The sequence below is a fragment of the Zootoca vivipara genome, chromosome 1 (genome assembly GCF_965207765.1).
Source record: "Zootoca vivipara chromosome 1, rZooViv2.hap1.1, whole genome shotgun sequence".
NCBI lineage: Eukaryota > Metazoa > Chordata > Lepidosauria > Squamata > Lacertidae > Zootoca > Zootoca vivipara.
In genome coordinates, this window is record NC_142582.1 from 1,441,476 (window position 1) to 1,455,995 (window position 14,520).

Sequence of the window (14,520 nt, forward strand, 5' to 3'; positions counted from 1 at the left end):
TCAGATAGTTGCTTATTTCGATTGATTGATTAATTAATTGTTTACTTTTCTCACAGGTCTGTGGGGAAAAGAGAACATTGAGGACCCCCACTTGCTTGGGGTCTGGGGGGACTTTGCCTGGCCACGCAAAAAGCAATTTTAGAAAGCCACTTCTGCGCCTGTGTTGGAGGTGGAGTTGTGGGCGTCACGATTCGAACACGCGTGCAGGGGCTGAGAGCTCAGCCCCTGTGCGATTGGTGGGTTCCTGCCTGCATCATTCAGGGGACCGACCAATCTGGTTGGTCGGGGGTGTGTGTGTGTCCTGCTTCCTTTAAGCAGTGGACGGGCAGGAACCTGGTCTCTTTCACCCTGTGCTCCAGCTGCAGCGGCCCACCCTTTAGGCTGGCTTTGACCTTGCTATGGACTTCGGTTGGTCGCCTTGGTTGGCTAAGGGGCCTGGTAGGACTTTTTCCACTTGGGCTAGCCAAGGGTTTTTTTTTCGCCTACCTCGTAGCAATCCGTCACAACTTTTGGTTTTGGCAGTTAGGCATTGGAAATTGCATTAGAGCTGAGGAGGGTAGGTAGCGCCATCACCTACCCTGCAAATGGAGGAGTATTCCATTAAAGGATTCCGGGGGCGTGGTCTGGTCCAAAGCCTAGGGAGGTTAGGGCTGTAAGGCATGCCCCTAACGGTGATCACAGGAGGAGTTCCGGTTGATGTACATCACTGGGCTCCTTACTGGTGGTTAACTCTTCCTGGACTTCCAACACACGGGTTGGTGTCAGTTATAGACGGTTAGGATCCAATGCCTAAGCCAATACCGCTCAACATCCGTAACCAATAAAGTTGTGGCCTTTTCAGCCATTTAAAATCTATCACTTGTGTCTCGTGTCTTATTCTCACTGGGAGGGAGGGACTGGGTTCACTGGGTTCAGGATACCAAACATTAACCTTAGCATTCCAGGCCATGTTCCACTTCAGGCTGCAGGTGCGAGACTGAATGTTTAATGTCTCCACAAAAGTGGAGGGGGCAGAAGCCAGAGACCTGCACACGTGAGTTTTCCTCACTGCTTATAGGAAAACTAACTTGTCAGGAAGAAAACAAGCCCAGGACTCGGCAGGGAAATGGCTTTTTAACCCAGCCTTGCAAATAAGTTCACAAAAAATGAAAACCCAGGGCATTTTTCAGCCAGAACATGCCAGTACTCAGTCCTGGGCTCTCAGGTAGGTGCCATTGCCATCAAAACAAGGGAGGCGTTCATGGTGAGTTCCAGCAACTCTTTTTCTAGAAAAAATAGCTCTCTGCCAGTCCATATATTATATTTTACCAGGCCATATACATGCATGTATTGATTTTAATCACTTGCGGCCCACCAAAAACAAGAAACCACATCCTGTAAAGCTTGGGCATTTAGCCGGCAGTCCCCAGCTCTGTTTAGTAGAGGCTGGGCTCTACAATGAGGTTAGTGTTACTAAGAGGCTTTGAAGCAAACAACTGAAGTGATCTTGTAGGTAAACTGGTCCCTATTTGGTAAGGTATTTATATAAAAAGGGGAAAGAAAAAAAAGGTGGCGAGATCAAGCTCAGTGGTGGAGAGATCAAGCTGTCCCAACTCAAATGCCGCCTCTGCCAGGAATGTTTTAATGTATTGTCTTGCCAGTCCACAGCGTGAAGACTTCTTACAGAGTGGCACTTGTTGTTGTTTAGTCGTATAGTCGTGTCCGACTCTTCGTGACCCCATGGCACACAACTCCCAAAATAAAAACAAAGAAACCTTTATTTCTTGTAAACAGAGAAAGCCAAACAGAAAAGATCTCTTCTGCTTTGAAGATAATACAAACTGATGTTCTGTATCCATAATAATATTTTAACATCAGAAAATATCATATGATCAATTTTAAAAGGGAGACATTTTGGTATCTTGTCAGAAGGGATGTCATTGATAATACCGAGTGATCTGAATGCACCTGACTTCCACCATTCATATGTGCTTAGCACCAGAAATTAAAAACCAACGTTCAAAATAAATTTATTTCTACAAAAATGATTGTTTAATTGCATTGATAAGCCTAAAGACTGCAGCTGCATGGACCAGTATATTTTAATATACAATTTTCCAGTGAGTTGGCTGTTCACAGGTACTCTCTTCATCGCCACAAAATCTGTTGTAAGTTGTTTTGGGATCAAAACCCAGAATCTCTCTTTCCTCATGAATGCGGAAGGAAAATGTTGAGACTGAGGTACCTATAAAATATCTGTGAAGGAGTACAGAAAAAAAAGTAAGAGAAGCTTCTACTGCACGTTCATGATATGGAAATCAGTTAGGATGCATTCTGACACCAGCTATCCATGGGTTCAAAGGGGGCCGTGAGAAGAGTACAAGCTTCATGCAAAGAAACCTCCACTTGACACCAACGGTCAAACTCTCCTCTCTGAAACAGCCATGTTAACTAATTCACAAAGTTAGGGAAAAGGTTGCTTAACAGTTGCACTGTAAACCATTTAAGATGCTATGCCTGCCGAGTCAAACACAGACATACGCAGAAATTAGCAGTTAAACCTCAAGCACCTGCAGCTCAAAGAATCTCAGGTAGCAATGCTGAGAATGTTATACAAATACTGTTACCTGGAAAAGACAGTCCTGGCCTAGATGGGCTGGTGGCTCCACTCAGCAGAAGGCACTTCTGATAAAGCAAATTTTTATAGGTGGGAGCCAATCTGGATTTTTTCTTTGACTTATTTTTGCATGTCATGGCATGAGTGATATAAACCATAACTCTCAATCAGTGGCATGCGGTCAGTGGATTGGGGGAGGGGGGGGACAACTAGGCTCATCTCCTAAATGTTCCCCTGGTGCCTCCTTCCCAAAGCCCAGGAAGCTTCTGCCCAGCTCAGGGAGGGAGGCACAATGCTCGCTCCCCGCTAGTTGCCCTCACAAGCTGGCCATAAGCCTCTCTTCATTAGGGTAAGCACATCTGTATGGATGAAGACTGCTCTAATAGAAAAGTCAAACAACAAACAAACCAACCATAGTCACCTGGCATGAGCACATATCCACTGATCAATAATTGCTATTCCTCCATCTTTGTAGAGCTCCAGCTCCTCCCAATTAGGTTCCAATCTCACCATCTCTGGAAGAAGTCTCTTTAACTCTTCAGTCTCTGAAAAGGTACACTATGTCAGTGGCCTAGTTTCAACTGGTCCCCACTCTAAAGGGGGGGGGTCACACTAGAAGTGCAACTACCATTTTCTTCCTGCTTATTTAAGTGTTGGTGTTTTTAATAGGAAATAAAGAGAAATGGGCACACACAGTAAAAAAGAAAAGAAAAGTGAGACTAAGGGTGTCCTGAGCTGAAGATCTACTGTGGTAGATCATTGTCCCGTAAAAACATTTAATTCATGGGCAAGCCATCAGCTCACAAAGCCCTTTCTTGTGGCCTACAAAAGCCCCCCCCCCCATATTGTCCACAGTACTGGAGAACAAATAAATATGCACTGCAGTGCTTGCGTCTAAGTGAGTAGATTCAGTTTAGAACAAAAGATTAAAATACTGGGTTTGGTTTTTTTTTTAAGCTACATACCCTTTGCAATGGCGTCAGTGGCTACAAAGACTCTCTGAAGTTTATGCAACTTCAAGAGGCTTCGGATGGTCTCCACTGCTCCCTGGATGCTAGGCACGTCATTTCTGTGACCCCAGATGAAGTCTTTGCGCCTGAGGTGGGCTCCAAGATAGGGGCCCCCTATGGCCGTACCCAGCTTTACCTAGCACAGAAGAACCAGTACATGCTGAAACTGAAATAAAATGGCATTGATTCAGTGGGAAAACATCCTGCAGATAAACACATCTTCTCTAGCATTGTTAAAGGAAGATGTCTAAGATGCTAATTGGTCAATGCTTAGCAGAACTTTGAAAAGCTCCAAGTCCAGCCTACCAACTATCTATGCTCAGGGTAATAGAATAGAATCATAGAGTTGGAAGAGACCACAAGGGCCATCCAGTCCAACCCCCATGCCAAGCAGGAAACACCATCAAAGCATTCCTGACAGATGGCCGTCAAGCCTCCGCTTAAAGACCTCCAAAGAAGGAGACTCCACCACACTCCTTGGCAGCAAATTCCACTGCCGAACAGCTCTTACTGTCAGGAAGTTCTTCCTAATGTTTAGGTGGAATCTTCTTTCTTGTAGTTTGAATCCATTGCTCCATGTCCGCTTCTCTGGAGCAGCAGAAAACAACCTTTCTCCCTCCTCTATATGACATCCTTTCATATATTTGAACATGGCTATCATATCACCCCTTAACCTTCTCTTCTCCAGGCTAAACATACCCAGCTCCCTAAGCCATTCCTCATAAGGCATCGTTTCCAGGCCTTTGACCATTTTGGTTGCCCTCCTCTGGACACGTTCCAGCTCCTCCTCTAGACACTCCCAACAGAAATGCAATTAAAACAGAAAATAGCTAAGTTTAAATATTACCTTTATCTTTCTCCAGTCCTCAGAATACTGTGTCTTGTCCTTCTCATCAGTAGAATTTAAGAATTTGGTCCTAAACTTGTCCCCCACCACACGAAGATGCTTAGCAAAAACCATACTTCGACGAGTCTGCCACAAAAAAATAAAATAAAATGATAAAGGACTAAAGTTCTTCCAAGATCTAAAAAAATAATAATATTTAGAGGCACAGTCCCAATGTTATTTAGCGCCACACAGATCAAGTTAACTACTGGAGAAGCAAACTCAATGGATGGATTTTATATGCATATTACGGAAGCACCCTATAATCCAGTTTTTATGTAATACAGTTTGAAATTTAATTACTGAAAGGATGGGATAGTCACTCTACCAAAACCCTAAAATATTAATCCTGCAGTATTTGAAATACTTCATTCTAGGTAAAGATTTAGCTGTGCAAAATTTGCTCTCTTAGCTTCAGAATGACTTGCCAAAATAAATAAATAAATTAGGCTTAGTTGTTCTGGATATGCATATGACCTCACAACAAGAACTGGCAAGACTACTTGAGAGCTGTTCGACAGTGGAATTTGCTGCCAAGGAGTGTGGTGGAGTCTCCTCCTCTGGAGATCTTTAAGCAGAGGCTTGACAGGCATATGTCAAGAATGCTTTGATGCCGTTTCTTGCTTGGCAGGGGGTTGGACTGGATGGCCCTTGTGGTCTCTTCCAACTCTATGATTCTATGATTCTACTTCATATAACAGGATATAAAAAACAAAATACTGGTACCTAAGGATCTCCCTGACGGAAAAAATCCAGGTAAACTGTACAAGTATAAAGAACTAAGAAAATGCATTAGCAGTACCAAGTGTGAGAACAGTTTGTGGATTAGCTTGGATTATTAAAGGATGGTTTTGGTCAGGTAAGGATAATCTATGATTTGATATAGACTACTGTGGCCTATTTATTTCATTAGAAGCCATACTGCAGTTGGATAACAGGAAGGTAATGTACTGCAAGAACACTTTAAATATGTTTAATGTGATTACAAGAGAAAACAGCGTGAGTCTTCCTTCAATGGAATTTTGGTGCATTACCATACCTTTAATTCAAATAATATTCTGGGATCATTTATAAAATAATTGCAGTAAATGTTTACGTTTAAGGATTTGGTAGTAAGTGGAAGGGCCTAGAAAATGCCAGGTTGTATACATCCTCTTTTCTTAATGGTACCTATGCCATACAAAATGCCTTGGGACGATGTTTGCCAAGGGGCAAAAAATAAGTGGATCATCTGGGAAAGACGGCTAGAAAATACTTACATTCCAATAATCTTTGCCACCATAGTGGTCATGAAGAAGATTTTCAGCTCTGTCTAGCATCACTGACCTATTAAAAATGATAAAACTAAGTGTACATTCCCTTGCAAAATAGCTTACATCAATTTATTTATAGTTTAAGGAAGCAGAGAAGTCCATGGATACACAAAAAGGAACACTGCAATTTCATTTTTGGGGGGTTGGGTGGATGAAAATTGAGAAACCTTTCTTAACCCAGAAAATCCTAAACCATGACAGCTCAACAATTAGCGTTCTGTGGAGGAAATTTTGATCATGTACTTTGGGGGTACCTTGTTTCTGGCTTGTTATTAAAGACGGGTGGGCACCATTGATGTGGGACAGATAATTTTCCAGTGCTTTGTTTTTCTATTTAATTTTTTTCTGTTTCATAAGTTAATTAATAAGAATGAATGGATATCAATTGCAAATACAGTATTATACAAGCTTAGCAGTTAACATTTCATTTCTTTACCAAATGAAAGTAAAATAAAAGGGTACATTAATTTCTCAGTCTAGGATATTATATTTTTTCAAAAGCAAATTAACCTATACAAATTACCCAAAACCTGCATATGGCAATCTGGATTTTCCTCAATGGAAAATGTCACAACTCAAGATTTCTTGGGGAGGGAAATCAGTTACAAACTGAGGGCTTTTCTGGATTCCTCCTTCTCTGCCTCACTGGTGCTGCAATAGGTTTCAATGTGAGATTACCAAAAACACAAAGCTTCACACTTGTTAAGAGTGAAAGTGGGGTGGGTAGGTTTAAAGCCTGCCTTTCTCTATGCAAAGCAAATATGGAAACATTTGAGATAGAAGATAATAGATTGTGTCTGACCGAGCAGAGATGTTCAAAAGGAGAGGAGCTATGACAGAGGCAGAGCCCTGGACAGATAAACAAGTCAAATTCATGCCACGTGTTTCTTCATAACCCCAGAACCATCCCCTATAAAACAAGATGAAAATCATTAATAGATTGGGATATACAATCTGATAGAAATTAAAACAATCTTGCTGATTCAAAGAAATATTTTTATTATTTTTATCCTCTTTTGCAAGTCTGAGCTCATTCTATAATAATAATAATAATAATAATAATAATAATAATAATAATAATAATATATTATTTATACCCCGCCCATCTGGCTGGGTTTCCCCAGCCACTCTGGGCGGCTTCCAACAGAAATATTAAAATACACTAATTTCTAAAAGATTAAAAGCTTCCCTAAACAAGTTTTAGCCTGCCTGACGGTCACCCTGCAACTGTTACTACTCGTGTATACTCTTCCTTTGTGTTTTCCCCTCTCTTCCACTTCTTATACACACCCTTCTTAAACATCAGCTCATCCATAAGCTCCTTATGCAGCTGCGCCTATTTCTTTAGATGTCTCACACTTTTCTTTCTTGTTGAAACTGTCTGCATTTGGGCCTTCAATATTTCTCCTTTTAGAAACTCTTATTCATCTTGGACTCCCTTCTCTTTGAGTATTTCTGACCGTGGAATTTCACTCAGCAGTTCCATAAAGTTTTTGAAATTGGCCTTCTTAAAGTTGAGAGTGCATGTCTGAATGTACTCAGCTTTCCCTTGCACCTGTATCATGAAACCCAGGAGGAGACGACTACTTCCTCACAAGTTTCTGAGTACTTCCACTTCGTATTAAAAGATCCATTTGTCTCGATTCCCATACTCTGTGCATTAGTGTAGAGACAACTGAAACCATGAGTTACTCCCTCCAGATAACTCCACCTAGTAACTGATCCTTAAACAATCTCCACCAAAGTGTAAGAAAAAAAATCAGCTGATGTGGCCAGAGTACTGATATAGGTAGCAATATGTAACAATAGCAGCACTGGCAATGTTTTGGACTATTTAAATTTCTGTGCTGTTAACTATCCAGTGTTTTACTGTAAACAGAATAGAAGATGCCCATCTTTAAAAATAAATAGATATTTTTTACTTTTAGGAAGAGCATGCTGATGCAACGATAAGGAAATATTCATTGAACAAGAGAAAAACTATTTAATGTTAAAAATTCCAATGAAAGTTTTTTTCAGGGGGGACATTTAGCGACTTGGGGAGAAAATATCTGCATTCTAGGTGCTCAGCTGTAATTATAATGCAACTACTATTATAGAAGATTACCTGTAGTATTTATGTTTGTCTGTTGAATACATTAGTTGGTCAATACATGGCCTTTCGTCTATTTTCTCCTCCCAAGTCCCATCTTTCCATCCTTCAGCATAACTTTGCAAAACATACACCTGATCAATAAATGGTCCACCTGACTCTGAATAATGAACAAAAATCAACACATGAGTATAATATCTATATGTATTTCATTTTATACAGCAGATATCAAGTGGAGCAACTAGCATTATATCTAGCTGCATATAGTTACTTCCAAAGTATTTATCTACAGAAACCAGAATGTCAGTTAACAGAAAGGGGGTTTGAGTTGGAGCCCTGTGAATCTGGTCACTGCATCTTCAGAAAAAGACAAATAATCTGGAGAGGATTTCTATAAAAAGCACATTTTGATTTTATTAATTTGGCATGAACCTCAACCCTGTGCCAATTCAAGAAATGCACTGACACAATCCCCAACAGGTGTCCATCCAGACTCTGTTTAAAAACCTCCAGCAAAAGAGAGAACATTACTTCCACGGCAGTCTGTTTCACTGCCCACAACTCATCCTATCACAAAATTATTTTTTATGTTTAGCTTAGCGCAAATCCCCTTCCTTGTAATTTAAACCATTGCTTCTAGTCCTACTTACAAATTTGCTCCATCATCTATATGATGCAGCCCTTCAAATAAGACAGGGGTCTGCAAGAAAGCAGCAGGAACAAAACTGTGCACGGATGCAACCAGAGCAGAAACCACCTTTATGCCAACTGCAAAAATGGGTGCCACATTAACAAAAATCTGTATCTTTTTTCTCTCCAAGCAACTATGGTCGTGCCCAAATAAGATATTACTGTTTAATATTTGCTAAATGGCATACACATGCAGTTGTCCAATAGCTAGCATGTACCTACGAATATATTTTAGCCTTCATAATAGTAGATATCTCTCCCCCCCCTGAGAGATAGTGGTGGTGAGAAAGGTAACATATCCTCATTTGGAATTCTACTTTAGAAATGTTGTCAATTTCAAACACCTCATTTAACTGAACGCAAGCAGAAAAGCCCACCACAAAACTACTTCAAGATTGCATAGAATACTGATTATTTAATAGTAATATGTTACCTGCAAGAAACTCTTCGTACTCAATAACTGGTATGTTTTTACTGAGGCTGGGAACATCAAAGAATTCAAACCAAGGAATTCGGACCTGATGAATGTCAGGGCTCTGCCAATGATAGAGACGCCCCCAGGGAGGCAGAACCAAGACCCAAGCTTCATGTTTCAACAAAGTTTTTAGAAGAGAAGCAACTCTTATGTAGACATCTCTGCGGAGGTTGAAACCTTCTGGTGGGTTTACATCATACAAAAGATACCTGGAGATAACAAAATAAAGTTACTTGAGAAAGCTACAGAAAAGTCATGATTTCTAGTTCTGAATAAGGCAGATACAGTGGTACTGTAGCCTTATTTGCTAATAAGGGTCCTTAAGTTGCGCCCAGGCAGGGATAGAGACAGTCAATAACGACGCTGAGGGTTGAATTTAAGAGACTCTTGGTGATCACCTTCACGACAAGAGTAAAGAAAGACAAATTTGCAAAGATTCTTATACACTTCTTGGGCTCCTCCCCCCCCTCTGTAAGTGTGCACACGCAAGGGGGTCATAGGTTACAAGTACATATAAGGAAGATCCGTATCCTGTCCTGTGCATAAACACATGCTGACTCATGCTACCCCGGTAGCATCCTCAAGCAGCCTTGAGTGGGGGCTTGAGTTCCTGACTATCTTGCCTGTTCTGTGCGTCAGACTGGTAGCATCAGACAAGGTCAGTCATCTGGCCTTGATAGCTAGCAGGGCATTCTGTCTTGCTGTCGAATGTTTTCATTACACTTTGGCCTACTTTGGTACAGAGACGCAGAGGCACTGAAAAGCATTTTAAGCAAGGCATCCCAGGGATATGGGGGGGGGGGCTAAGCCATACAATCAGAATTATACAATGCAAACTATATGATTAGATTTAGCTCAATAACACAATTGGCAAATCTCTCCCTTCAGTACCTCGGTTTATGAACACAATTGGTTCCGGAAGTCTGTTCATAAACTGAAGCATTCATAAACTGAAGCAAGCTTTCCCATTGAAAGTAATGGAAAGTGAATTAATCCATTCCAGACGGTCCACGGAGTACTTAAACTGAAGCGTTCATAAACTGAAGCGAGCTTTCCTATTGAAAGTAATGGAAAGTGAATTAATCTGTTCCAGATGGGTCCGCGGCGTTTGTAAACCGAAAATCCGTAAACCGAGGTGTTCATAAACCGAGATTCCACTGTACACAGTCAGCTGTGCTTTTGGAGGATACAGAGTTTGGGGTACAATCTTCTCCCCTGATGAAAAACAGTGGGGATAGAACAGCAGAGTCATAACCACCTCCGGAGCCCATCTGCTTGTGCCGGCCGGGATAGAAGGTGTGGGAGAGCAGGAGACAAGGAAATGCCCATTGCAAATAAGTACAGTATTAGGCAACCTAGACAGTTTTAAAAGTGTTTAGCTTTGTTTTATTAAATGCTAGTAAAATAAACACGATACAGTAAATTAGATCACACTATGAATTTTAACTGAATTTTCTGATGCAAATTACTCTAATTCAGCCTCCCCCCCCCCCCAGAAAACCTCCATCACTGCCAGTAGTTGGACTGGCTTAGGGTGCAGCAGCAATTTGGCTGCCTCATGTCCAACCCCCACCCACTTTTTTCATAGGTTTATGCCGGCCAAGTTGGGTGGATGGAAGAGGGACCACCATGGTGGCAGAGTCTCTTCACTAAGCCAGGATGAACAAATGCACCTGCCTCATCTAAGAGTTTGGATTGCTCTGTTCACCATCTGGGAAGGGAATCGACAACCATTCTAAGGGGGAACTTTCCATCCAATCACTCTCTGCATCTACTCAGACTACCAAGTTGGTGTCTATTCAACACCTAGTGCATGACCTATACAGTGGTACCTCGGTTTATGAACACAATTGGTTCCGGAAGTCTGTTCATAAACTGAAGCGTTCATAAACTGAAGCGAACTTTCCCATTGAAAGTAATGGAAAGTGGATTAATCCGTTCCAGATGGGTCCGTGGTGTTCGTAAACCGAAGCGTTCATAAACTGAAGCGAACTTTCCCATTGAAAATAATGGAAAGTGGATTAATCCGTTCCAGATGGGTCCGCGGAGTACTTAAACTGAAGCGTTCATAAACTGAAGCATGGGTGTAATTGGTTCCGGAAGTCTGTTCATAAACTGAAGCGTTCATAAACTGAAGCAAACTTTCCCATTGAAAGTAATGGAAAATGAATTAATCCGTTCCAGATGGGTCCGCGGCGTTCGTAAACCGAAAATTCATAAACCGAGGTGTTCATAAACCGAGGTTCTACTGTACTATACAGTCGTACCTCTACTTACATATCCCTCTGGATATGGAATCTTCGGGTTACGGCCATGGCAAACCCGGAAGTGCCGTTTGCCTCTATTCACATCATTTTTTGGGTGTGAACAGACCCCTGGAACGAATTAAGTTCGTATCCAGAGGATCCACTGTATTTTCTCTTCTCAATGGTAGAGCACACACTTTGCATGCAGAAATCACAACCCCTGGCATCTCCAGGAAGGGATAGGGATTCCTGGAGAGCTGCTGCCAATAAAGCAGACCTAAGGTGGACCAGAGGTCTGATTTACTTTACGACAGCTTCCTATGTCCTGCTTTTCATATAGTCATACCTCCGCTTACGTATCCATCCAGTTACGTAAACTTCGAGATACGTAAGCGGCAAACCTGGAAGTATATTTCCAGGTTTTTGCCATGCACGCATGTGCAGAAGCTCTCTACCACCATGTGTGCGTGCGCAGAAGTGGTCTCTCTGGTTGCGAAAACCTCAAGATCTGGCCGGACCTCCAGAATGGATCCTGTCCGCAACTGTATTCCCATGAGTATTCTCATGACACTGTATTCTCATAAGTTTTATAAATACCGGTTGCTTCTAGTAACTGCTGCTTCTAATACTAATTCATTTCTGTTTCCAAAGGGAACAGCTACTGCTTTTTTTGTGCCCATCAGAGGAATTTTTCACTGGGCCCAAATTAGCTGAGACAGTTTGCAGAATATCCTTAATTGTAAGACCCTTTCTTCCCATCTTGTTTAAGTTCATTGCATTGAGTTTCACTTTATTTTATTGCAGTTCTTATAATTTTACAAAATGCTCCAAAATATCCCAAAGTATTCCAAAATATAATATACAAAGTAAACAAAATAAACAGAGTAAATGGAATAGCAGGATATTCCACAAAATGATATGCAGCCATTGATAAATAAGAATCAGACAGAACTAATCCAAATACTGCCACTTTATCCCAACCTAGTCCTTTCCCTCCTCCCTTACTAGTCTCCCTCCCCCTCCCTCTCCTAACTTCCCTCACCTATTTGTGATCTCTTTTAATCTTATGTATAAGTTTTTTGTTGCATTATATGTGCTATAATTAATATAATTTCCCTTTCTATTTCACATTTTTCTCCTTGCGAGCATTACTCATTCCTGTTCACACTTATTTAATTTTCCTTTCCATATTTTGCCATTACACTTCTACAATTTTCCATTCTTTCTTCAGTTTTTGAATGGAGCCCCCGCCCCTTTATTATTGCTGTTAATTTTGACATTGCCATATACTCATACAGCTTAGATCTCCATTCCGATTATTAATCCCGTTTTCCAATACCTTGCCAACAATATCCTTGCTGCTGCTGTTCCGTAAAGAAATACTCTTTTTTTCCTTGGGAATATCCTCTGTTACCAACCCCAGCAAATAGGCTTCTGGTTTTTTATGAATTGTTCTTTTAAATATTTTTTTGAATTCTTCGTGAATTTTAATCCAGAATTGTTTAATTGTCTTACATCCGCCTACCTGATCATTGCATTGAGTTGGCCCTTCCTTCGTTAGCCCGACTTGCTCAAAGCAAGGCTTCACAACCCAATTCCTACACTTTGGCATTCCTGCTCAGGATGCCGAAGTGTAGGAATTGAAGTGTGCATGATGAAGTGTGCACGCACACGAAAGCTCATACCAAAATAAAAACTTAGTTGGTCTTTAAGGTGCTACTGAAGGAATTTTTATATTTTGTTTCTGCTCAGGATGGGACTCTTTAAATTCTGTTCAACCCACACATGTGGAGGCACGAGGGATAAATCGCTATTAATATATCCTCTCCTGCCTATTAAAACCCATCCCACAATAAATACATAAATTAATTGAATAAAGAAAAAAATCGTGTGAGCTCAAATTGAGGGTAGATTCCCACGGGAGTCGCTTTGTGTTTGCATGAGGTACCATAGGAGACCCCGAGTTCACGGCAGGAGCCCAGCGGGGCCGAGGCGGAGAGGCGCCCGCGAGGATTCCGAGAGGCCCCCTCGGACTCTGGCTGGCAGGGCCGCCCCGAGACACGGATGGCGGGGCTACGGGGGTCTCACCCGGGAACCGAAGGTGGGGCGGGGTGGAGGGACGAGCAGCAGCGCCTCCGCAGGCCAGGCCGCGCGCCCTCCCGCCTCACCCCCGTCGCTGCCCTGGCCTCCCTCGGGCGCCTCCGCGGCCGCCCTGTCCCTCGCGCCCTCCTCGCCGGGCCTGGTCCCGAGGCCTTTCCGGCCCTCTCGCCTTTCCTCACCGTCTCCGGGGCGCGGCAGCGGCGGCGGGCAAGGAGACTGCGCTGTGTCCCGCGCGGAAGGCCTGGTGGGGGAGCGGCGGCAGCTGGGCGGCGGCGAGCGCGATCAGGACGAGGAGCGGCGGCGGCGGGAGGCCGGGGAGTCGCGGGGCCGCCATGCGGGGCCTTTCGCGGAGCCAGGGAATCCCGGAGATGAGCCGCTCCCTCCTTCGCTCTCCCCCGCGGCCGATGCCGGCCAACGCGGACCGGCGTCTCCGGATGGGCCAGGCCGGCCCCTGTCGCTCCCTCCCAGAGACCCGCCTGCTGGAGGGCCGGCCTGGGGGGGGGGGCGTCGTGAGGAGAAAGCGGGTCTCCGAGGCTGGAGGGGCCGCCCTCCCCCTCTGGCCGCTCAGCGTCTCCGCTTGGCCGACCTCATAGGGAGGTTGTTGGGGGTTAAAGGAGGGGGGAGACTCAGGCCGCCCCCTTGGAGGCAAAGGGGGCAAGGGGGCAAGCCACCGACCCATCTCCCCCAGCCAGCTCATCTCCTGCGCCGGACAAGCAGCCGGCCGTGTCCGCCCACCTGGGGTGCGTGCCCCCCTCGCCCTCGCCCGGCTTCTGGGGGGCCACAGTCCCGGGAGAAGCGAGTGTCCTGGGCGCCCAGCTCTCCCCCAGCCTCATTACTGCTCTTGTGCCTTCATGGCTGAATCCTGAAGTCCCACCACGGTCAGTGAGAGTTCCTCTCAGGTTACAACCTGGACAGGGGTTTTGCTTTTTTGATCTGCTAAGCTTCTGCTGAATAGGTACCCATTTAGGTTAGTTTGCAGCTGCTCGGTGCTGCCAGCTGCCACTGTATATCCCGTAGTAATGAGTTTCATTACTGGGTTTCTTGTTGAATCCCTATAACCACCAATTCTGTATTTATATAGAACTTAACTGCTTCAGGGAGGTGAGATATAC

At 43.5% G+C, this 14,520-nt stretch overlaps 1 protein-coding gene across 4 annotated transcripts; it reads right to left on the reverse strand.

Annotated features, from left to right (window-relative positions):
- Positions 1–1,739: 1,739 nt before the first annotated feature.
- On the reverse strand, positions 1,740–14,290 carry POFUT2 (protein O-fucosyltransferase 2). 4 transcript variants are annotated; one of them, XM_088675870.1, is made up of 9 exons: positions 14,144–14,290; positions 9,021–9,271; positions 7,913–8,057; positions 6,608–6,715; positions 5,752–5,818; positions 4,454–4,579; positions 3,562–3,742; positions 3,018–3,141; positions 1,740–2,235 (listed from the first exon to the last, which is right to left on the reverse strand). In XM_088675870.1, the coding sequence occupies exons 1-9, from the start codon at positions 14,239–14,241 to the stop codon at positions 2,082–2,084; spliced, it is 1,254 nt and encodes a 417-aa protein (XP_088531996.1). In that variant the 5' UTR covers positions 14,242–14,290; the 3' UTR covers positions 1,740–2,081. The 4 variants fall into 4 exon arrangements, with proteins under 4 accessions (XP_088531996.1, XP_034995565.3, XP_060138459.2 ...); XM_035139674.3 differs by lacking the exon at positions 14,144–14,290 and adding an exon at positions 13,588–13,837; XM_060282476.2 differs by lacking the exon at positions 14,144–14,290 and adding an exon at positions 13,588–13,837 and having other exon boundaries at positions 3,009–3,141.
- Positions 14,291–14,520: the final 230 nt, after the last annotated feature.